Source organism: Carassius auratus, chromosome 31 (genome assembly GCF_003368295.1).
Source record: "Carassius auratus strain Wakin chromosome 31, ASM336829v1, whole genome shotgun sequence".
Classification (NCBI taxonomy): domain Eukaryota; kingdom Metazoa; phylum Chordata; class Actinopteri; order Cypriniformes; family Cyprinidae; genus Carassius; species Carassius auratus.
In genome coordinates, this window is record NC_039273.1 from 7,623,951 (window position 1) to 7,646,116 (window position 22,166).

Below are 22,166 nucleotides of genomic sequence, written 5' to 3' on the forward strand. Positions count from 1 at the left end.
ATTACAAACACTTTATTCACACTGACCTGCACAATGTCTCATGTAGAAGACGGAACTCTCTCACAACAATTATTTATTTTTTGGAGCCATGAATAATTATAATAATAAAAACAATTGGACCAACATGACCATAGTACCAAAATAACTACCTGGGAGTCTCTGGGCCCGATGGAGGTAAAGGATCCAGCAGAACTGGCCAGTAGAGACAACACAGGTCTCACCAGGCCAGAGCGATCACGAGACGCGGGGACAAGGAAGACAACATCTAAACGCCCTCCCACACACACTAAAACGTGGATTTATTAAACATATTAATCAAGGAATACAGCAGGAGATTAATTAGAACAATGTTGTAGTTAATTTATTTATTTATGCAAAAATGTATTCATATCAGCACCACAGACATGAACTCTTGACTAGATAAAAAATAAAGTTGGTGCAAATCATCTATGGGAACGTTTATTACAGCATTACATTCACTGCACAATGACAGTGTGAAGGTACAACATAACATTAAGCACTATCATCATCTTTCAGTCTTTGTAACTTCCCAAATGAAAAGTGCTAGCAGGGAGAGCTTGTAGTGAGAGGAAAATCTCCCGGTGACTGAACCGTATAATGGCATGTTTTTCAATGTGTACTCACATTGCAAGCAGTAATTTGTCTTCAAAGTCAAAAGTACTGCATGAAATAATTCACACAGAAGGTTTTACCGGAAGAGTCAGATCCGTATTTTATTTTGTGATTACATTTGGAAAAAATAAAGCTTCAAAATTATTACTTTGCACCCTGCCCAGGCCCAGACTTGTATGTTATCTTAGACTGAACGCAGTTGCTGACAAACATGATGCAGGACCACGACAGACTGTGTAATTTAGCCAATGAGAATGCAGTTTTACAGCATGCCCCTAAAATGTAAGATATGATGGCAAAAAATCTTCTTGTAAAGGTTTTTGTCTTCATTTTATGTCATATGATATAGTTTAGCAATACCACACAAGCAAGATTGCTGTTATTCCACACATATCTGCATGACTGCAAAAGTTACATACATTTTATGTAACAGCTCAATAACTTTAATTGTGTTCAATTTTAGACACAATATTGACAATGTTGTGCTCAATTTCACAAACAAAAACGGTTCCAAAAAAAAAAAAACACAGCAGAACTGTTGTGCCATTTTAGGACACTAAGTGTTCTTTCGTTACTGAATAAATGCATGTTTTTGAATGAATCTAGTGAGCCAATGATTCAGTGACCAATTCATAAAGATGTTTAGTTTCTGAATGAATCAGTCATTTTAACAATTCCATTTAATGAATGACACACTCACACAGCTACTTTTATTTTTATATTTAGAGTATCATTTAACTTTTTGTTTTAAATATAATTTCATTTCACTATTCATAAAAAAAAAAAAAACATTAATACCCATTTATTGTCATTATTTATGCAATGCTGAATCAAAATATTTATTTCTAAAGCTACTTTTTTGTAATATGTATTATGTACTTTTTTCATTTAAAACCAAAATGAAATGTAATTATCTACTGGGGGAGGGAGAGGGGTAATAATTCAGCCAAAATTGATGTGTGCCTAATTTGTGATTAATTAATCAGCATATCATTTAAATAGAAATGTTATCACTTGACAGTCATTTGTCTAAATATTAAAACAAGCACTTTAATTTGTTAAACTACCAATAATTAAGTATATTTTGTTTAAATTATACTTAAACATTTTCAATTTGCCTATAGTTGGACGAGAAAGGGAAAGAAACTTTGTAACCTGTGCGTTCCTCCACTGTGGTCTCAGGTCCAACCTGGTTTTGGAAGGTGGGCTGCACAGTGAAACGGTACCGACGGCCCAGTCGTAGACCTATCACACGGTAAGAAGTGGCTGTACCAGGCAGCGTTTCAGACAGACCCGTTCCTGTGTCTGAAGAAAGAGAGTTTATAATAAACTAAATGTGCTTTTAACTATAATTGTGCTTCTGCATCTTAAACCACACACTACCAGTTCCTCAACCTTTAGAAATATCACCTTCTTCCTCTGTCCAACGTAAAATATATCCTGTGGCTCCTGTTACTGGTGACCAGCCTAAAAGGACTGAATTCTCAGTACTGTCTGTCACACTCAAACCAGTCACAGGTGGCAGAGCATCTAAAAAAACAGAGACAGAAATGATGAATAAAAGAGGCTAGAGAATGACAGAGATCAGATGTGAGATACAATGTGTCGTGTGTACCAGTGGTTGCTCTGATGGTGGTAGCTTCAGTCTCTTGACCGTCCACCATAGCAGACAATCTTATAGTGTAGCTCAGACCAGGACGAAGTCCATCGAGTGTGTATGAAGTTGCATCGGCACTAATCTGACGACTTGATTCGGGTTCACCTAGCAAAAGCAGGCAAAATAACATCATGATTTTAGCTGAGTCTGGTTTGTGTGTGTGATTACATGCGTTCCTGTATAACTACCTTGTGAGGACCTCCAGTAGATTCGATATGAGCTGGCTCCACTCACTGCTCTCCAGGTTATACGGAGCCCCCCTGGGGTTGAGTCCAAAACACGCAAACCCTCCACTCTTGTCCCTCTCTGGCCCCCTGCACAACAAACAGTGATATCAATGCACTTTTATAAGGAAACATTTCTATTAAATTTGATCAGATCTTTAGCCAAGCCACAAAGAAAGATTATGTGTTCATTTCTTTATTTTGTGCACTGTGTAAATATTAATTCTGTGGAATAGAAATGTATGTTAATATTACAGATGGGTATTGACACAAATTTAACAATTTGATTAGATGTTCATTCATAAATGTAATTTCAGTTTATTTGATTCAACCTTTGATTATTTTAAATATATATCAGGTAAAATACATTAAATTTTTCTCAAGGAATAAAATCTCTCTCAATTTATAGTGTAAACTATATAGGGAACCCGGACAGTTGGCACATAACTGTAAAATTAAAGGCTAAAATTAATAGCAGTCCAAACTATTAATTCCAATTACAATTTATCCTTAGATTAAAAAAAGTAACACACAATAAAAACTGACTTGTATACAAATATTTAATTGAAACATTTACAACAGTTTTTATAACTTTCTAGTATTTTATAAAATATTTTTTTATGAAATAATTATGCTTCCAATTCAATACATTTTTGAAATATTTCATAGCAACAAAGCACAAAGTTAATTGTGATTTATTTTATGAGAAGCATGCTACAAATAATGTTGTTGATGTGTTAACAGAAAACAGCATAGACTAAAAGATTGTTGTTGGAATTTCAAAATCAATGTCAGTTTATCAAATTTAGAATCCTTTAAAATTGAGAAATTGAAATTGTAAAGCCAGCCCTAGAAAATACGGATTAATGACTTGAATATCACTTGAAACAGGGAAACAAACAAACATCACATACAAACAACACTCACCAGTAGTGACTCTGACGGAGACAGGTGGGCCCTCTCTGTTCCGGACTAGAGCCAGAACCTTCACTTCATACTGTACCCCTTCATCCAACTGCCTCAGTTCCACTGATGTCACGTTACCCCCAACCAGCTGACTCCGCTCCTCTTCACCTACAAACGCAACCAGTTTTATTTTTCTATGATGGGTGAAGTTTTCTTTTGACTTCTGTCGTCTACATATCTTATGAGCTGTGACCTCTGGAGGTCAATACAACCCTTGGATTTTTAGATTTTCAATAACAAAAATAAGAGAATTGAGATATCAAGGATGTCACTGGTGATTTTTCATTCCTATAAGACATAACACTTACACTCACCTATGTGAGTATTTACTTTAAAATCACTCTAAAATCTCACCATCAGTCCTCTTCCAGAGTATTCTGTATGATGTCGCATTTTGAACTCCAACCCAACTGACTCGAACAAGCTCTCCTTGGGCCTCCACCACTTGCAAACTGGTGACGCGACCCACCTGATCTGAAGGATAGAATGAGCAATTAAACCTTCCTTACTGCAGAAAGCTCAGATGATTAATTTTTAAAGTCAGCATAAAACTGAAATTGCAAACTTCTTTTCTTTCTTTTGTGACATATATATTCCAAACAAAAATATATTTATTTTTTTATTTCATTTTGTCCATCGTAAACTGATTAGATTGTAGGATCATTGTCATTTGTTAATTGCTGCAATCTCATGTAACTGAAAGGTTGCTAGAGGGGAGAGCTCACCAGAGAAGTGATGTCATTGCAAAGGGGAAGGGAAATTAATTTCAATTTAATGGTGATTTCAAGCATTTTAAAGCACCTTTCATATGGTTAACTGATATATCAAAATACAAAAAGACAACAACTACCTGTCCTTGCAGTCACAGTGGCAACAGGTCCTTCCCGTGAGTTAAAAAGGGCTGAGACTAATATTTGGTAGGCTGCACCTTCCTGGAGTCTATCAATGGTATAGGAAGCCACATCAGGGGGTACAATCTCAAAGTCTTCAACTCCTACAATAAAAAATAAAATAAAAAAAACGTTTCCATGCCCACATTAGAATAAATTTACTGTACTAAAGTTAATGTTGTCCATACCGTCACTTCGCCGCCAGGTGATTTTATAGCCCGTTGCTCTATTCACAGGAGACCAGGTTATTACTATCCTTGAAGATGCTACTTCAATGACTCGTAGCCCTGTAACTATTCCAGTAGAACCACTGGTTCTTGTAGACACAGAGACCACTTCTCCAGTCTGTCCATCAATCACTGGGGCAACACCCACAACAACAGAATCATCTGGCTGCAGCCCATCTATAGTGTAGGTAGTAATATCACCACCCAGGACACGGGATTGCTCTGCAGCTAAAACATGAAGAGAGAACAGCTGACAGATTAAAACCTACATAAATTATGTGATATCAACTCAAAAAAAAGAAAAAAAGACAGAAAATCCAAATCATTGCATTAACAGGTCTACATACTATTGCTTTGTCTCCAGGTAAGCCGGTAGCCTGTCGCCCCAGAAACACCAGTCCAAGCAATCCTAACTCGTCGACTGTTGCTTCCAACTACCCGCAAGTTGGTCACCCGCAGTGGAGGTTCTGTTTAACATTCAGTTTCCAGCAGTTATTTTCTGACATAATATATCCACATTATGTTACTCTACAGAGTATCTTTAATAGCACCTATTTTCATAGGAACCTGATGTACTGAGTGACAACTTAAAAAACACAATCTCACACATAAGAAAAAGTATGAATGCACACACCTGTTTTGATGAACACTGTTGCTGGTTCCCCTTCATCGGATCCAATTAGTGCCTTTACACTGACAGCATAGCGTACACCATCTTCGAGGTCTTTTAGGTCAAAGTTTGTTTGATTCCCAGGAACTCTTCTGTTTACCTCTGCATTTGCTGTAAAAGACCAGTAAACAAATTCAAATCATTGTAGTGGCACATTGAAAATTTCCTGAAAGTATATATATATATATATATATATATATATATATATATATATATATATATATATATATATATATATATATATATATATATATATATATATATATATATCACAAAGCAATACTTTAATGCTATACTGTCATACTGTATTTGTATTGAGAGGAAATAATATTCTCACATTCTGTATTAAGAATGATGATGTTGTACTGCGTTGCCCCAGCGACTCCTGTCCATCCTAATCGTACAATGTTTCCGAGTGAATCAACTACCCTCAGGTTCGTGACAGGACCAACTGGTTGCTCTATTAAACACAACCCATGTATCAACATATGCACATGAAAGGTATGCAAGATAAAAACTAAAACATTGACCATCAGGTTTACACAAACTTGTTTAATGCAGCTTGAATGAAGCTTTGGGAATATAAAAACAATCCCTGAAAATTATTCAAAAAAACACCGTCATAATACTGTAGGTAATGAAAAGAAAAAGCTGTATTCAGTTAAATATTGGGTCTCCCCAGTGTCTTTCTGACTGTAATACTGAAGTTTAAAACACTATCATGTTGTATTCCATCGATCATTTTTCTGACCTGATTTGGTTGAAAAGAAAGTAGCTTCCTCTCGCCCCTCGTAGAGTGTGTATAGAGTTATGATGTATTCTGTGTTTGGCTGCAGACTTCTGAGCTCAAAGTTTGTGGTGCTTTGTGGGAACTCTTGCTTCTGAACTCTGCCTCCTGCAGTCAGCAGGATCACATGAAGATCAAAAAAAAGTATCACATAACAATTATTCTACATTCATACTGTACATAGTTAGCTGGATTATTTAGTCACTTTTAGTTTTTTTTTGTAGTGTGCAAAGTTTCAGTTCATAATTCGTGTAATTTTTTTTTTTTGCAGATTGTACATACTGTATAAAATTGTATTGCAAAGCCCCCTTAACTGTTCATGCTGATCGGGCTTATCTTTTCCATGTAACATTCCAACAATTAGGTTCCAAGTAAATTTCCATAAATCTATACAACTAATGCATGTGGTTATTTTTAGAGTCATTTACTGTGTCACGACAGAAAATGATCTGAATATATTGTTGTATTGTAAGAAATTACTGCAAATCTTTTTACAATCCTGGCTATTTTTACAGTGTGTTTGTATGTTTTACTAAGCAGTTTCATACTCTCTCCAGCTTTCCATTCAAGTCGGTAGCCTCTGGCAGCCTGTATGAGGTTCCAGTTTAATCTGATGCTGGTGGGTCCTGTAGTTGTGGCTCTCAGGACCTGTTGCTCTGAGCGCTCTGAAAGCCAAATGCATTAAACATCTTTTAGCTTCATCTCTTCCTGTCCCATAAAATAGTAAAACAATGACTTCCATCTTTCTGAACTTAATGTCCTATTATATTTATAGACAGTTACTGCCTCTTTCCTCTTAGTCTCTTGGTCTAACATGTATGCGCATATACAAACACCCTCACGCATTTTATGGCTGCAGTCTGTGAGTCATAAAACAAAAAACAGTTCTTCTGTTCTGATCTAGCAGACAGTGAGTCAATGGAAAGACTGAAAGTGAACACCTCAATGTCTGTGTGTGATAAATTAACCATTATATGCATTTATTTTATTTAGTAGTTTATTTTAGAAATATTGCCAAACTACCTCTTTCAGAAATCATTTCCAAATCAGCGCAAACTTAAAAAAAAAATTATCCGTCCTGATATACCATTTACTGTAGATGCGTCTGCATGTGTATCTGTGTACCTATCCTAAAACGTGCAGTGGCTCCTGGTCCTTCAGCTTCTCCATTGTACAGGGCGATGACTGTAACAATGTACTCCGTGTCTGGTCTTAGATTCCCCAGAGTGTGAGATTCACTATCACCTCCCAGTTCTATGGTCTCCACATCACTTCCTGAAAGAGACACAGACAAAATGACTCTTTACAGAAAACAGGAATCTGATACAAGCAAAATGTGAAATAATATCTAAACTGATACTCATAGACATCCTCATTGGCTATCACCTTATAGAAAACATTTTATTAAAAATAGCCTCTTCAAAAATGTGCTGACCTTTTAAAGGGCCCCAAATGACTCTATATCCTCTGGCCCCTGCTACTCCTGTCCAGCGGACTCGAACACTGTTGCTTGAGATAGTCTCAACAGAGAGCTGTTGCACTCTCTCTAAACCCACTGCAAGCACAGGAACATACACAGACCAAGCTTTATATATTAGCATGAACACTTTAGTGATGCAGGAGGAGGAAACGGTGTCTGATTGCGTCCGTGTGTTTATAAATAACACTACCTTTTAAAATATGGGGTCGCTAAGATTTAATGTTTTTGAAAGTCTCTAATTCTCACCAAAAATGCATTTGTTTAATAAAAAATATTATTACAATTTTTAAATAACTTTTTATATTTTAATAAATCTAAAAATGTAATCTATTTCTGTGATGACAAGGCTGAATTTTCAGCAGCCTTTACTTCAGTCATCTATCACGTTTTAGTCTAATTTAATATTTTGTGGAAAAACAGCATTTTTTTGAAAAAGTAAAGTTTTGTAACATTATGAATGTCTGTCACTTTTGATAAATTTAATTAATCTTTGATGAATATAAGTATTAATTTCTTTAAAACAAACCAAAAAATTCTTACTGATTTCTTACTGCTTACTGAAAGTTGTGAACCATAATATATAAGGACTCACATGTGCGGGCAGTCAGGGTAGCTGGTGAGGCGCTGTTACGGGGAAATAGTGGGTACAAGTTGATCACATATTCTGTGTCTGACTTAAGACCAACCAAAGTCAGAGAAGTTGACTCTGCCCCCACAGACTGTTCCAGCACCTGTGCAGCAGGCTGACCTGTTAACCAATCAATCAGGAAAATCAATTAGCATTAGTTATGAATTATGCTATGTACAAAAAAATTACTAACAGTATTTTTAACTATGGCTTGCAATGTGGAAATACTGTAAGTCAGTTGTGTGAGCATGCTGGTGCTTTCATGTAATATCAGAAATAAGAAAAATACATGTTTTGGTCAAATCTGGTTTAAATCATTCAGACAAATCCTTGATCGAATGAACTCGCTGAACTCATTCATCAGCATGGCTACTTATTTAGGTCATGACTCACTAAGCTGTAAGCTCAACATCAATGGAACATTTTCAGAGACTGTGATAATACATTTTTCAATTATTTTTTATATTTTTAAGATTCAAAATGTTTTATTTAATGTACATTAATACTTTTTTACATGACCTTGACATTAAATAAAATAGAAAAAAAAAACAATAGTTAACACAGCTGCATATGTGTTTCTTATAATGATGTACTGATGTACGGTCAATGGTTTAAAAATCCTACAAAACTGAAAGAAGGACATTAAATTACATTTTTCCCTATTTTGCCATTATTTTGTACTCTTCCAAAACAGTAGATGTTCCCACTTGTGTAAAAACATAAAAACTAGAAGAACTAGAAGAAGGAGAAGAACCCCAACTTCAATATTTATATCAACCTTGAATCAAGTACTACAAAGATTCATTAACAGTACTAAACAACTACTTCATTCAGCAGTCCCAGAATAACTGGCTGCTCCACTGATTAAGAACTTATACACATGGGTATACATTCTTTTCAAAAGTCACATAAACATGAAAAGATTAAAGAAAATGAGTAGCAGCATTTCCTCACAAACATCTATATAAACAACTAATCATACTAACTTTGAATGCAACATTTAAATTTACAAATCATCCAATACCATTAAACATGTAGTATCTGTATTTATTTATACAAATATATAAAGTATCTGTTCATGTCTTTATATAAAGGTTGTTAAAGAAGTGGAAACGAGGAACAGAGAGCAGCTCTGTGACAGATTAACAGCAAATGTGACATCTCTTTCTCTTCTGACTAACACAATCTGTCTCTAATATTTTGAAAAGCAAAAAGGGTTTGCAGATTCATTAGATTGCCCTTACTTGCCTTAATGCATTATCCCTTTATCTATCTGCCTTTTCATAGCTTTTCATTAGCAACAAATGCATTTTATTTAATATTTTTAATTTTAAAATGCTTTGGTATATATCCAGATTGATAAAACCTCTTTTGGTTCCATGCATGGAACAACGGGGTTTGGGGGTTTGGTACAGCGGTAGCAGTTCATAGCAACTCATACCAAACACAGCATATATATGAGTCAGTTAATTACATAGGACAATTTTAAATCACAGTTTCAGCGTCTATTCTTTTGCATGGAACATTGGGCTCAGACAGGCAGGTTGAAACATCTTCCTCTAGCTTCAAAGACCTGATTAAACATAGTGTCACACCTAATCTGACAGATCTGTTCTCTGCTAGCTCACACCTGGATATCAACCAGGTAAAGTAAACTGGCACTCCTTCAAGCAATTGACAAAAATACCTTTGGGAAACAACAACAACAACAACAGAACATTATCTCACATCCCCATCTTCCTTTTATCAAACTGCTAAAATCATTAGTTAGTGGTGCTTGCTTTGTTCAAAATTCCTCAACCTTTGTATTACAGTGGACTGTTTGTGCAACAGACATTAATGTCTAATCATGTGGCTTTTTGATGAGACATGAATGTGCTATTACTTCTCTGAACAATCAGATGTTTAACATTCACTTTAGCAACCACTCAGAATTGTGACAGCGAATGTTGAACATCTTCTTTAGAAAAATAATAAAAAATACTATACAATTATGGTATTTACCATTTAAAGAGTAAAAACATTACTGATAAATGCAATAAAGTTACGGATTAGTATCCATATGGGATTGTGTCTATCTCACCTGCAGGTCCATAGGTGATTCTGTAACCCTGTACTTGATCATCTGGAGTGTCCCAGCCCAAAACCAGAGTAAAAAACCCTGCCTGAATCAGTCGCAGTGCAGTCACACCCCTAAAAGTCTCTAGAGGTTAGTTTGGGGTAAGAGAGAGATTTTTTAAATGATGCTGAATTGGAAGACACATATTTCTGTTGTGTGCAGTTCTCACTTGTTCGGGCCTTGCCAGACACTGACTCTCCCAAGCTGTTTGGGTATTGAGCAACAACGGTGATCAGGTAGTCAGTGCCCGAGCGCAGCTCTCGTGCAGTGTAGTTCTGCTGGTTGCTTGGTATTGTTTCCTGTAGTTAAAAACATAAAATTCAGTGGAGAGAATTATGCTATACTTTGTGTAATCCAATGCTGTTGCTATTTTAAACTAAAACTAAAATTATGAAAATAATTTTGAGTAATTTAAATAAAGTTGAAGTAAGTTTTGCTAATTATGTCCTTTGTCTTTTAAATTGTTTTCTTTAATAGTTTTATTCCAGTTGAAGGTCGTTGACTATAAGTGGGTACATAATTGAATTAGTACTAATGGTACTGTAAAAAGACCCATCCTCCCCCCCAACAAAAAGATCGGATCTATACGAATCTCATAGGTGTCCTATTTTGATCTCAAAAAGGTGAGTTCTCACCATAAAGGTATGTTTATCCAAAGCTACTTACTAATAAAAAACATAACCAATTTATCACAGAGCCAACAATATTCATAGTATACAATTACAGGTTTATTAAGTGGCTAGTTTAAGAAAAGAAAGTAATGTTTTTGAGTCTTCCTCAGGTTTTATTAATTAAATCATTTGTATCCCATTTACCCGTTTATCCCATTTATCCCATTCCCCATTTAGTCTGCAAAAAAGCAACAGTCATTTATGATGAATATTCTTCTCACCTGTCGGAGCTCTGCTGTGATTGGCTGGCCCAGGCCAGATAGGGGCCTATACTGAACCACATAGCCACTTACAGGCCCTCCAGCAGATGTCCATCGAAATCTCAGTGAATTGGTGGTCTCACCTGAAAACTGCAAGCCTGATGGACCACTATAGGCCTCTAATGGAGAAACAGTAACACAAATCAATTATTTGAATTTAGCAGGATCAATTAAAGGAACACTACACTTTTTTTGAAAATAGGCTCATTTTCCAACTCCCCTAGAGTTAAACAGTTGAGTTTTACTGTTTTCGAATCCAAGATCCGGGTCTGGCGGTAGCACTTTTAGCTTAGCTTAACATAGATCGTTGAATCTGATTATACCATTAGCATCTTGCTCAAAAATGACCAAATGAACGCTGCGTAATATCATTGCGCCTGCTGCCCCCATGGTATGGCAGCAAAGTTCCTTGATTATTACACCAGAATGAAAGTATAGTTCTTAGCCATATCAGCCTAGAAACTAGCAACTTTTCATTTTCCATCGGTCTTAGTACACGATGTAACTACAGAAGAGTCAGGTTTTAAATAGGAAAATATAGAAACTCTTTGGTCGTTTTTGAGCTAGATGCTAACGGTCTAATCAGATTCAATGATCTATGTTGAGCTAAGCTAAAATTGCTACCACCAGACCCGGAGATCGGCTGAATGGAAATATTTTTCAAAAAAAGTGGAGTGTCCCTTTAAAGCTTTTAAATATAAAAGTTCTAAGTGAAAAATACAATTTTAATAAAACTTCAAATATAATGATATTCTTGAATTTAATTGCATTGAGCGTCTACTGTACGTCAGGCTAACCATCGCTTGAGTAGGAGCCTCCACTTGTTGTACACACACGTCGAGACACTAGGGGCAGCAAAGAGCTGAGAGCTCTGAAGTTCCCAATCTGAGAGGTGAATTCATTTTGAGGAGGAGAGGCAATGAGATTCAGCTCAGTTGGATCTGCACTCTTAATGCCTGAGAAATGCCAAGATAGAAAAAAAAGCAACTATAAAAAAATGTTCATCTTTTTTTATTTATCTTTTAATCCGTCTACAGTCTACAGCATTAAAAAACTTACAATGGTGGCTAAATACTCTACATAACACATTTCTTACCCACTGCAAATACTTTGACTCCGAGACTACGTAGTTTTTGAGAAGGCTCCTGCACACTGTCCTGAGATTTACCATCAGTAATGAGAATAGTGATCTGAAACAATGAAAGACAGTCTGACGAGTCAATAAAGTATATGCTAAACTTAAAGGCTATGTTGCAGGTTTTTTTTTTTTTTCTTTTCTGGCAATTTTCTAGTTCGTAATAAACATTTAAACAGTTATCCATTGTATTTGATGTTGTAGGGTATTACAAAAAAGAAATATAATAAGGAAAAGTAGGTGAAATCTTAGCGGTTAGCTACAGGTTAGCAATGAATCTTGTTTCTCCCACAATGCATTGCATGACGTCACATGAGGTACTCGCTTTTGGACGACAAACGAAAGCCCGCCTTAATACCATTGAGAGAGTGAGACGAGTAGTGAGAGTAGTAGCTAGTGAAAGAGATCGATAGATTGATAGATAAATAGATAGATACATAGATAGATATCATAGCATAAATATATAGTCAGAGATAGCATAGCATAAAAGATAGCTTAGAGAAAGAGTAGAGAATAAGTAGACAACATGGTTTATTACTGTGTTTGTGGCGGGTGCAAGAACTCCAGCAAAACTGGACATAGGGTCCATTGTTTCCCCAAGGACAAAGGGATCTTCCGAAGCTGGGTGCAATTTGTCAAGATTAGGCGGGCAGATTTTTCAGCTAGCTCTGTCACCGCCTACTCGAGAATATGCAGCGCGCATTTCAAGGAGGAGGATTACCACTCAGGGGATGCCAAGATGGTCGCACTTTCTTTAAAAAGTATGAGGATGGCTAAGTTAATTCCTACCGCCGTGCCGTCTGTGAATGCAAACCTCTCTGCTTGTCCTGTCCCGAGGTCGAGAGACACCGTCTGCCGCAAGCGATATATTGCCACGGTAAGCATCATGCTAACGTTAATGTTTACAAGCTGCGTTTTAGCTAGCTCTGTTTGTATTTTGCATAACGTGTTCCCTTTGACACAGCCTCCACTACAAGCATGATCATTCTGAAATTAGAAAAGCATATTTCGTGATTCACGAATATGAGCCAAAACAAAATTGCCCTGAAGTAAATGTCCATAATATGGACATCGGGAATCGTCATCGGCAATCGCCTTTCACAATAGTGTGTTTGCGTTTTGTGTTAGACTGCTACGGTTCTCTTTCACATATATTTGACCGTGACCGTGTAGTGGAAGCTAAACGCAAGTAAACACAGTTTACCCACCTCTGAAATATCAGAAACAGTTTATCCACTTTTCACTTCAAAGTTTAGCTACCTCTCAGTAAATTCACTAACGTTACCTCAATAGAGTTTATGCATCACATGTACTCTAGACATTTATAACCACTTATTATATTTGTTTTGGCAAGATGATGACAGATACCTCACAGCAGGAGACCGTGGACAGTGTAGACACTGTGGAGAGTGTCGATACTGGCGATCAGCCCTTGTCCTCCTCCACTTCTGACGCTGTGACACAGTGTTATTTGAAGCCCCCCCGATGGTCTCGCGGTAAGTCTTGGGTATTTTAAGTGGTAGATATTCTGTCTAAATCATTGCCAGTATCTATGCAAGCAGTACATTCCCATACACATTGATTAAATTAATAGCCTACACCAAAATATAGCCGCTTGGATTTGCTATGTTTGTCACATGTTTGGGTATGTTTACTGCCTCTCCACAGCTGTGCAGGTTAACCTGAAGCCCAAGATGGTCAGCGTGGGCACACAGACGTCTTTCAGCCCACAAACCTCCACTCCCCTCGCTAGTCCTGAACAGACAGATGATGATGATGATGATAATGCCTCTGTCGTTAGTGACTTATCGTGGGTGCCCGAAGAGCCGATGCATGAGGAGGACTTGTTTGATGAGGAGCCACCTTACGCGTGTGACCCCCACCACAAGTGAGATAATTTAAAACCAACATAGACCATTTTGAATGCTCATTTTATTGTGTACTGTAGCTTTGGTAGTTTGAATGACACCTCCCTCCCTCCCTAATTTTTTGTTGTTGTAGTGGCATTGACAAATTCATTGTTTGCCAAGAGGAGCTGATGGGCCTTTTTGCCATCTGTCCGGCCTGTTGTGAGAGGTCAGATAGTAGCATCGTGCAGCAGGAAGGAACTTTTGTTAAGATCAAGCAGGTACGGTTTTGTTTGCGCAGCAGGCCATCTGGTTAGAAAATCAGAATATCTAATTACAATCTGATAGCTCTGACTGTCTTGCCAGATAATTTACAATGTATGTACCAGGCTGGCTTTAGTCTGTTGGTTTGTGATGGCATCATATTTGAGTGTTATATTGTATTGGTCATGTGTGTTTCATTGGAAACATGAAACCAGTAATGTACAGTACTTAATCTATATTCAATCCTGATATACTGTTGATTACTCTTTTTCTTTTTTTTTACATATCTAGGTCTGTGCATCATGTGGCTACCACCGTTTCTGGCAAAACCAACCAATGCTCCACAGGAACATGCCGACCTGCAACCTCCTGTTAAGTGGGGCCATTCATTTCACTGGATGTTTGGCCACCCAGACATTAAGAATGTTGACTCTGTTTGGCCTGCAGTGCATCAGTGCGAGCAGTTTCTTTCGCCATCAGCGCCGCTACACTATCCCTGTAATCGTTCAGGCCTGGCAAAATGATCAAGCAAAGAATTTTAGTGACCTACGGGCAATGGATGGTGGGCTAGTTCTTGCTGGTGACTGCAGGTAAACCAGTGTGAGAGCTCATAGACCAGTTGCATGTTTTGATTTTGTTATTTGTTATCATGTAAGGTGGCTTTAGTTGGCATTTGCAGATGACATAGTGGATTGTCTTTACAGACCTTTTTTTTTAAAAAACTTGAAACATAATTCAAATTTGTAATTAATTCCAGGTCAGATTCTCCTGGGCACTGCGCGAAGTATGGATCCTACTCTCTGATAGAGGACAGAGTGAACAAGGTGGTGGATGTTCAGCTTGTTCAGGTAAACCTGATGTTATTAGACAAAGAAATGAACTCTGCAATTTGGTAAACTGATGGTATCTTAATATAACATCTTTCCACTAGTACAACGATGCATAGAGCTTTATTGTGTATTGCCTAACTAGAGTACAGTGTATCATAATACCTGGACCATCAACGCGTCGGTTCATCCACGCCTCCTTCAACACCACCAGCATTCTACACTTACACTGTTATGTAATGTTGCAGAGCTCAGAGGTCCCCAACAGCTCATGGTGTGAGCTTGAAGGGCTCAAGCGCAGTGTTGACCTGCTGAGGGGAAAGGACCTGCATTTGGCAACGCTGATCACGGACCGTCATCGCCAGGTATTTACAATAAAAATGCAGTATAGAATGTAAATATCTGAATTGCATTGAAGCTGGATGTTTGTGGTTTTCTGATGCACTGAGGGCCACACAGGTCAATCATCCACAAAAGTTTGTTTATTTCTCCTTAGGTTGCCAAATGGGTGAGAGAGGAGCTGAGCCCTGAAGGGACACGGCATTATTTTGATGTGTGGCACATTGCCAAAAGTATGTATTCATTGTTGGAACCTTGAAGCAGTTTTTGTTATTGCATATCAATTAATACCATTTGTTCTAAAACAGGTCTGGGGAAGGCATTGGATGCAGCTTCAAAAGAGTGTGACCAACTACAGTTGTGGAGGCCTGCTATAGTGAATCACCTCTATTGGACTGCAGCCTCAACCCCAGATGGCAACCCAGCGGTCATGGAGGCCAAATGGAGAAGTTTAGTCAACCACATCCAGGACATTCATGACCATGACACCCCTGCCTTCTCCAGTTGTGCCCATGGCCCTCTAGACGGGGATCAGCGCAACAAAGAGTGGTTGGACCCAGGTACAGTACACACAGTATGTGGTATTATGCACGCTCTACAGTTTTGTTGTATTTGCTGTCTGAGTGATTGTTTGGATGCTTTGACATGTGACCTTTGTGATGAAATGTTTTCATTCACTGGCAATCTCATAACATTTTGTTTACTGTTTATGTTTGCTATAATTCATATGTGTATCTGTCTGCCTCCCTGTCTTGGTCTTTGCAGGCTCATTGGCAGCAGTAAAGTTGGAGAACATAATCATGAGGACTGCCTTACTGAAGGATGTTCGACAGCTGTCTCCACAGCACCAGACCTTCTCCCTTGAGGCTTACCACTCCCTCATCTTGCACTTCGCGCCCAAGCACACAGGGTTTTCATACCTTGGGATGTATAGCAGGTCAGTGCTATCCAATGGAATAATACTGCCAATTATTATGCCGTTTATAGTAATAATAGTACCTATTATCATGCCTATTGTAGTATTTTGTCATGCATACACAAAGTTAAAAAAATTCTCAAATGTGTTATTTTGTAGGCTTCTCTTAGCGGCGCTGCATTATAATCACAATGCCAACCGTGAGACAGCACGGAGAAGTGATGGGACGGAGAAGTACTGCGTGCGGTATCCGCGCTTCAGAAAAGGTGCCCATGTGGTGCTTCCCATCAAAGAGGCAGCCTCATACGGTAAGCAGTGTCATGCAGTTCTATCATATTTTGAGATGGTGCAAGAGACATCTGTGATCAGTGGCAATGATCTTTATACAGTATTATTATTATTATGTCTGCAGGTTATGCAACATCATTAATGAAGGCCCTTCGGGAAAGCTACACCAATTCACCTTCAGCTCTTCGAGAGGTTAGCGACAATTTATCCTCCGATGCACCTGCCGCCATCGCCAAATCCTTCGAACAGGTTCCGAAGGAGGAGGCCGTCAGCCTCTACCTAGCCCGGCAGTCACGTTACAAAAAAACCTAATTTCACATTATTATTTTTTTTCCACAGACAAGTCCAATGATTTAGTTGTAAGTATTTATTTTAGTTAGTTATCTTCTTTCCCTCTGTCCATGTCATCGAATTTGGTGGTGGCTTCCTGCATGCTGCATGGTTTGTTTTTTCTTTGTGTGCTGTTGCTTTGGTTTTACTTTGCACAAAATTATTACTTTTTTCCATCTTTGTAAGTGGCAATAATTGTCGCTGTACCCCATTCAAGGGGTCCTGCATGCCGCATGTCTGCTCCTCTGCCTGTTATTTGCATGAAATTTGTTGTATGTAATTCAAAATAATTTACCAATCATTTTACCTGTGCCTTGTCAACCTCTGTGTGCGGTGTTGTCTGGGCTCACTGTGTGTCTGCTTGATGTGCTTTTGCGTGTGTGTGTGTGTGTGTGTGTGTGTGTGTGTGTGTGTGTGTGTGTGTGTGTGTGTGTGTGTGTGAGAGAAACAAAAGAAACTGTGCAAACGTTTCAGGTCAGTAATCTTCGTCCTTGTTCAGTAAATGTTCAGTAACCGTTAAAAGCAATGCCAATAAACTGTGTTTTCTTATCAAAATTCATGTGTTCTGTGTGCTTTATAACATTTTAAGGGCAATTGGGGGATCACAACAGAATAAGCAATTATTTTTATTAATTTTCATCCAAACGAGGCCATTGAAAGCCCTTATAGGTCTGGTCACCACTTTGAAATTTTTGTCTGATGGTTGAAACAACACAAGAGGGTAGAGGCTTCCTTATACTCCTGCCTAAAACTCCATAAGCCCAGCGTATAGTCTGCCTGTACGCAGTGTACCGGTATTGCCTAGGGATAAGTAGGAAAGATTCTTAAGTTTAAAACTGTAAGTAGGTTGGAAACTGTCATTTTAAGCCTGTCTCTTATGCATGTTTATTGTGTATGCAACACATCTCCTGTCACCTATAGCTGTTGTTCAAAAGACACAGTGTAAAAAGATTGGTAAAGTAAACATAAACCATGAACATACTCGTGCGTGCTGGCTTGAAGGGGACCATGATCCTGCCTCAAGTGTGAGTATGCTATGTGTAGCACAAACGGATTCAGGCAGCATGCCTCAAATCCAGGATGCTGCGTTAGGCACGTTACATCTGCTGGCCGCGGGGTGAGGTCCTCGACCAGCGACCAAAACGCTCTCACCTCCCTACAACACAAGCTCTCCACCACAGTTTCCATGGGACGACACCGCCCACACAGACACCTGCCAAACACAGCGACACAGACGCATACTACTCACTCCCTCTACCGGTAAGCCTGACGGTGTCAATGACAATTAATCACGAGGAAAACTAGTTGGCACTATCAACAATAATCACACTGAAGACATGACCAGCCGTCGGCGTCGGCTACGTTTGCCAACAACATTTTCACCGGAGGAGGTGGTAAAAGCTTAGAAATTAACAGTAGGGGTTCACAGGTGGGACTGTCAAGCTAGCCCATAGCTAATCACTGTCACTAGATATAAAGAAAACGTTGACTTTTATTCGGTGCTATTCACTGACAGTAAAAAAAAAGTTGTTATTGTATGCACTGCTGTTCACAGACTACTAGCTCCAGCGGTCATTGCTTCGTTTCTAAATGGTAGCAACTCACCAGGACACTTCACCAACTCTCCAGTCATTCTCCTCTGACCATGCATTTATTTGTCTTTGATTGCCATCGGCTCTCGGTATTTCCTCATTCGCCCTGTCACGTCTAAACGGTTCGAAATTATATGGCTGTGGGCCATCATAAATGTTAACTGTGGGTCTTTCCACCTCTTCCTCATCCCAGTTAGACGCCATAATCACTGAGTGCTAGAACTAGTTCTAGTAGCTGCTGAGCTGCAAGGCTGGGGCTACCTTCCAGCACGTCTACCTCATGTGACGTCATCGCCGATTTGCGTAAAAAATAACCGTTACTAACCAAAAACTACAAAAACTGGACTTTAACACCATTTTGGAGACATTTCTAACTTTATATACATATCTTGACTGCTTTACGTACCCATTAATCGAAAGTAGTGTTTAACCTGCACCATAGCCTTTAAGTATTTATTATACACCGAATTAATGAACAGTTTGGGGTCAGTGGGATTTTTTTTATGTTTCTGAATGTAGTCTCATATATTCACCCAAGCTGCATTTATTTGATTAATAATACAGTAAAAACAGAAATATTGTGAAATATTACAATTAAAAATATCTGTTTTATATTTTAATACATTGTAAAATGTAATTTATTCCTGTGGTGACTTTTAATATGCTAATTTGTTATTCAAAAAAACATTTCTTCTTTTTATAAATTTTGAAAACAGATCTGTTGCCAATTATTTCTGTGTAAACTGTGAAACAATTTAATCAGGATTCTTCGATAAACAGGAAAAAACTAAGTAATATAATTTTTTTCTCAAAAATTTTAATATTTTATAAAAATGTTTTTACTGTAATGGTTGATCGGTTTAATTTAGTGATCAATTCAAAACTTTTGAACAATAGCGTGCATAGTTTGCAAATGCTAAGTAAGTGCTTGTTGACACAAACAATGTGTTGTAATATCCAGCTCACCTTGGGTACATCTCTGATAGAGGCAGGGCTGAAGAAGTTGTCTGCGATGTACTTGAGCCCAGCTCCAGTCCGCGTGTTTCCACCTTTATAGTTGATATTCTCTATGGCAGTTATGAGCTCAGTTCCATTCAGGTATGTAGTAAATGTAAACTCCACCCTGAATATCATAAAATACACTATGATCTATAATCAACAAATGTCCCAACACACACATCCATGAACTTTTACTGTTCATAATATGAACAGTATATGTCAAATAAAATATGTGCAGCCCCCTCATCAAGCACAAAGACACTGTTTACAATCATATGTTCAATACTGAATATTCAAAGAACTTGAAACCTGCAAACTCCACTTCTGCAAAGCGGTTGCAAAAATAGATTACACATGATTTTACTTCGAACAACTACAACACAACAATATCAACAACACTACATACTCATCTACTGATTTTTAATAGTTTAATAGTTTTTTTAATAGAGTTTACACATTGCTATGATGAGCAAGATGCATCAGACTCAAATCACATCTGGAATGTAGGCCTATCAACTTGCCTATCGACAAGTTTGGCAAATTAAATATGACCTTAACTTATTCAGTTTGTTCAACTCAAAAAATAAGTGCATTTGTATTATCATAACACACCATATGTATTACTTACATACAATATGATAAAATAAAATGCAAAAACTCTCCCATTCACTCTGCAGATCTTTTGGCAATGCCCCCAAGCTCCTATTTTTTATCTTCATAGGTAATATGCATGCAAGTGCAGCTCCTGTCTGCTTGGATGGGGAAAGACTATCTTAATTATTATAACTATTATAATTATATTTTATGCACTTCAGCAATATATTTCAAATAAATCAATAAAATCAATAAAAATAAAAAAATCAGCAAAAATAAAATACAACACAAATATGAATAATTCCTTTTTTATTATTTCTCTGGTAAACATGACTTAAGTACACAGCACATCAATTACTGTATACAAGCACATAAAGTTTCACAGACCTGGCAGTATCGCTGTACTGTATGGTTCCAAAACGGATGCCACTGGGTCCTACCGCTCTGGCAAAGGGTTTGACAATCCCTGCCATGAAATTCTTGACCAATACAAAATTGGCCCGGCCAATACTGGATGACCCATCCACCAGGAACACAATGTCTGCTGCAACAACATTACTGCACTGGCCTGTCAACAGGAAAAAATAAACAGTTAATACTGACACAAAGATATAAATATGCAGAATTGTGACCTTTCCACTGTAAAAGAGATATATTTACAAATGTTTAGAGTGGAAGTCTTTTAAGTCTGAAAATGTGGGTTTTAATTATTACAAATACAAAATGCTTTCATCAATGCAGCCAAAATTAGACTAGCGTTAACAAAAATGGGTCAAGCTCAATCATTAACAGTAATAAAAAATATACAGGATTGATACTGTATATTTTCTTCTAAATCCATATTCTTCTTTGCTTAAACTTTAATTATTTTTATTTTGCACATAGACATTTTCTTGAAGGCTAGACAAAACATTTTACTGTGTACCATTGTGTATGTGACAAATACAACTGTGAACTTGAATTTCAGTTTTTCCATAAACATTTGCATCTGTGGCCTATTCAATTCATGTAAGCAGTGAAGGATTAGGAAAGGACCAGGATGAGAAGACACGCAGGAAATGACCATTGCCACCCGGACTGCAAAGCCACTTGAAGCAAACAAAACATCTGGGCCCATTTATTCAGCAGCTGGTGTCCCATCTCTACTTTACACAGTTCTATCTATGACTCTGTGTGACTCACTGGCTACATGAATTAATGCCCTTAAGGTAGCAAACTAATTAACCTTCTGTGTTTGATTAGATCACTGCATTTTGATAGGGCATGAGGGGAAACAGCCAGAATGAGAACTGCATGTTTTGTTTTGTTTTAATCTGTATTGGATTTATCTGTACTGATTTATACTACATACTGCGTGCCAATCTAGGTGTGCGTTAGTGGATAAAAATGCATAAAATATTATAATAGTTATGATAATTAATTAAAATAAGTGAAAAGTATTATTTGAAAAAAGTAACTAATAATTGTTATTTTGAATGCTACAGTAATTTGATTTTCATTCAAACAGACTTTACATGAAAATATATCAACAACTTATCAGTATCAGTTACAATTAAATAATAATGTTGAAATATTATTTAATAATAAAAAATAATGATAATAATGTGCTGAACTATGTGTTCAAGGTAAACAATTGATAAAATATATTATTTAAGCAATGTAACTAATACTACTCTGTTTTTTTAGGCAATTTTGAAATGATTCATAAATCTTTTTTTAGTTCTTAGTGTTTATTATTTATTATTTTTTTAAATAGTATACTGTACATTTTTAATTCCGGACGTTTTTGTTTTTTTGACCATAACATGAAAATTAATAATTGG

The 22,166-nt window shown here is 37.3% G+C and overlaps 2 protein-coding genes across 4 annotated transcripts in view; one reads left to right on the forward strand and one right to left on the reverse strand.

Moving 5' to 3' along the window:
• LOC113050381 (collagen alpha-1(VII) chain-like) overlaps positions 1-22,166 on the reverse strand; it is a 68,322-nt gene that overhangs the window by 38,936 nt on the left and 7,220 nt on the right. For all 3 annotated transcript variants that reach the window (XR_003276759.1, XM_026213297.1, XM_026213298.1), the window contains exons 3-26: positions 20,731-20,911; positions 19,717-19,873; positions 12,309-12,402; positions 12,010-12,168; positions 11,174-11,331; positions 10,451-10,580; positions 10,246-10,365; positions 8,127-8,282; positions 7,490-7,609; positions 7,180-7,329; positions 6,603-6,719; positions 6,019-6,162; positions 5,605-5,727; positions 5,232-5,378; positions 4,945-5,064; positions 4,559-4,825; positions 4,331-4,474; positions 3,835-3,954; positions 3,442-3,588; positions 2,479-2,604; positions 2,249-2,395; positions 2,044-2,163; positions 1,789-1,938; positions 150-286 (exon numbers count right to left, since the gene is read on the reverse strand). Coding sequence is in view for 2 of the 3 variants with exons in the window: in XM_026213297.1 (XP_026069082.1) it covers positions 150-286; positions 1,789-1,938; positions 2,044-2,163; positions 2,249-2,395; positions 2,479-2,604; positions 3,442-3,588; positions 3,835-3,954; positions 4,331-4,474; positions 4,559-4,825; positions 4,945-5,064; positions 5,232-5,378; positions 5,605-5,727; positions 6,019-6,162; positions 6,603-6,719; positions 7,180-7,329; positions 7,490-7,609; positions 8,127-8,282; positions 10,246-10,365; positions 10,451-10,580; positions 11,174-11,331; positions 12,010-12,168; positions 12,309-12,402; positions 19,717-19,873; positions 20,731-20,911 (3,434 nt within the window). In the remaining variant the exon portion in view is untranslated. The remainder of the gene's footprint in view (positions 1-149; positions 287-1,788; positions 1,939-2,043; positions 2,164-2,248; positions 2,396-2,478; positions 2,605-3,441; positions 3,589-3,834; positions 3,955-4,330; positions 4,475-4,558; positions 4,826-4,944; positions 5,065-5,231; positions 5,379-5,604; positions 5,728-6,018; positions 6,163-6,602; positions 6,720-7,179; positions 7,330-7,489; positions 7,610-8,126; positions 8,283-10,245; positions 10,366-10,450; positions 10,581-11,173; positions 11,332-12,009; positions 12,169-12,308; positions 12,403-19,716; positions 19,874-20,730; positions 20,912-22,166) is intronic.
• Positions 12,483-17,713, forward strand: LOC113050382 (uncharacterized). The gene is made up of 13 exons (XM_026213299.1): positions 12,483-13,224; positions 13,702-13,843; positions 14,016-14,235; positions 14,349-14,475; positions 14,750-15,048; positions 15,216-15,306; positions 15,534-15,650; positions 15,782-15,857; positions 15,933-16,184; positions 16,390-16,561; positions 16,700-16,848; positions 16,953-17,020; positions 17,168-17,713. Exons 1-13 carry the CDS (start codon positions 12,874-12,876, stop codon positions 17,183-17,185), a joined length of 2,082 nt encoding a protein of 693 aa, XP_026069084.1. The 5' UTR covers positions 12,483-12,873; the 3' UTR covers positions 17,186-17,713.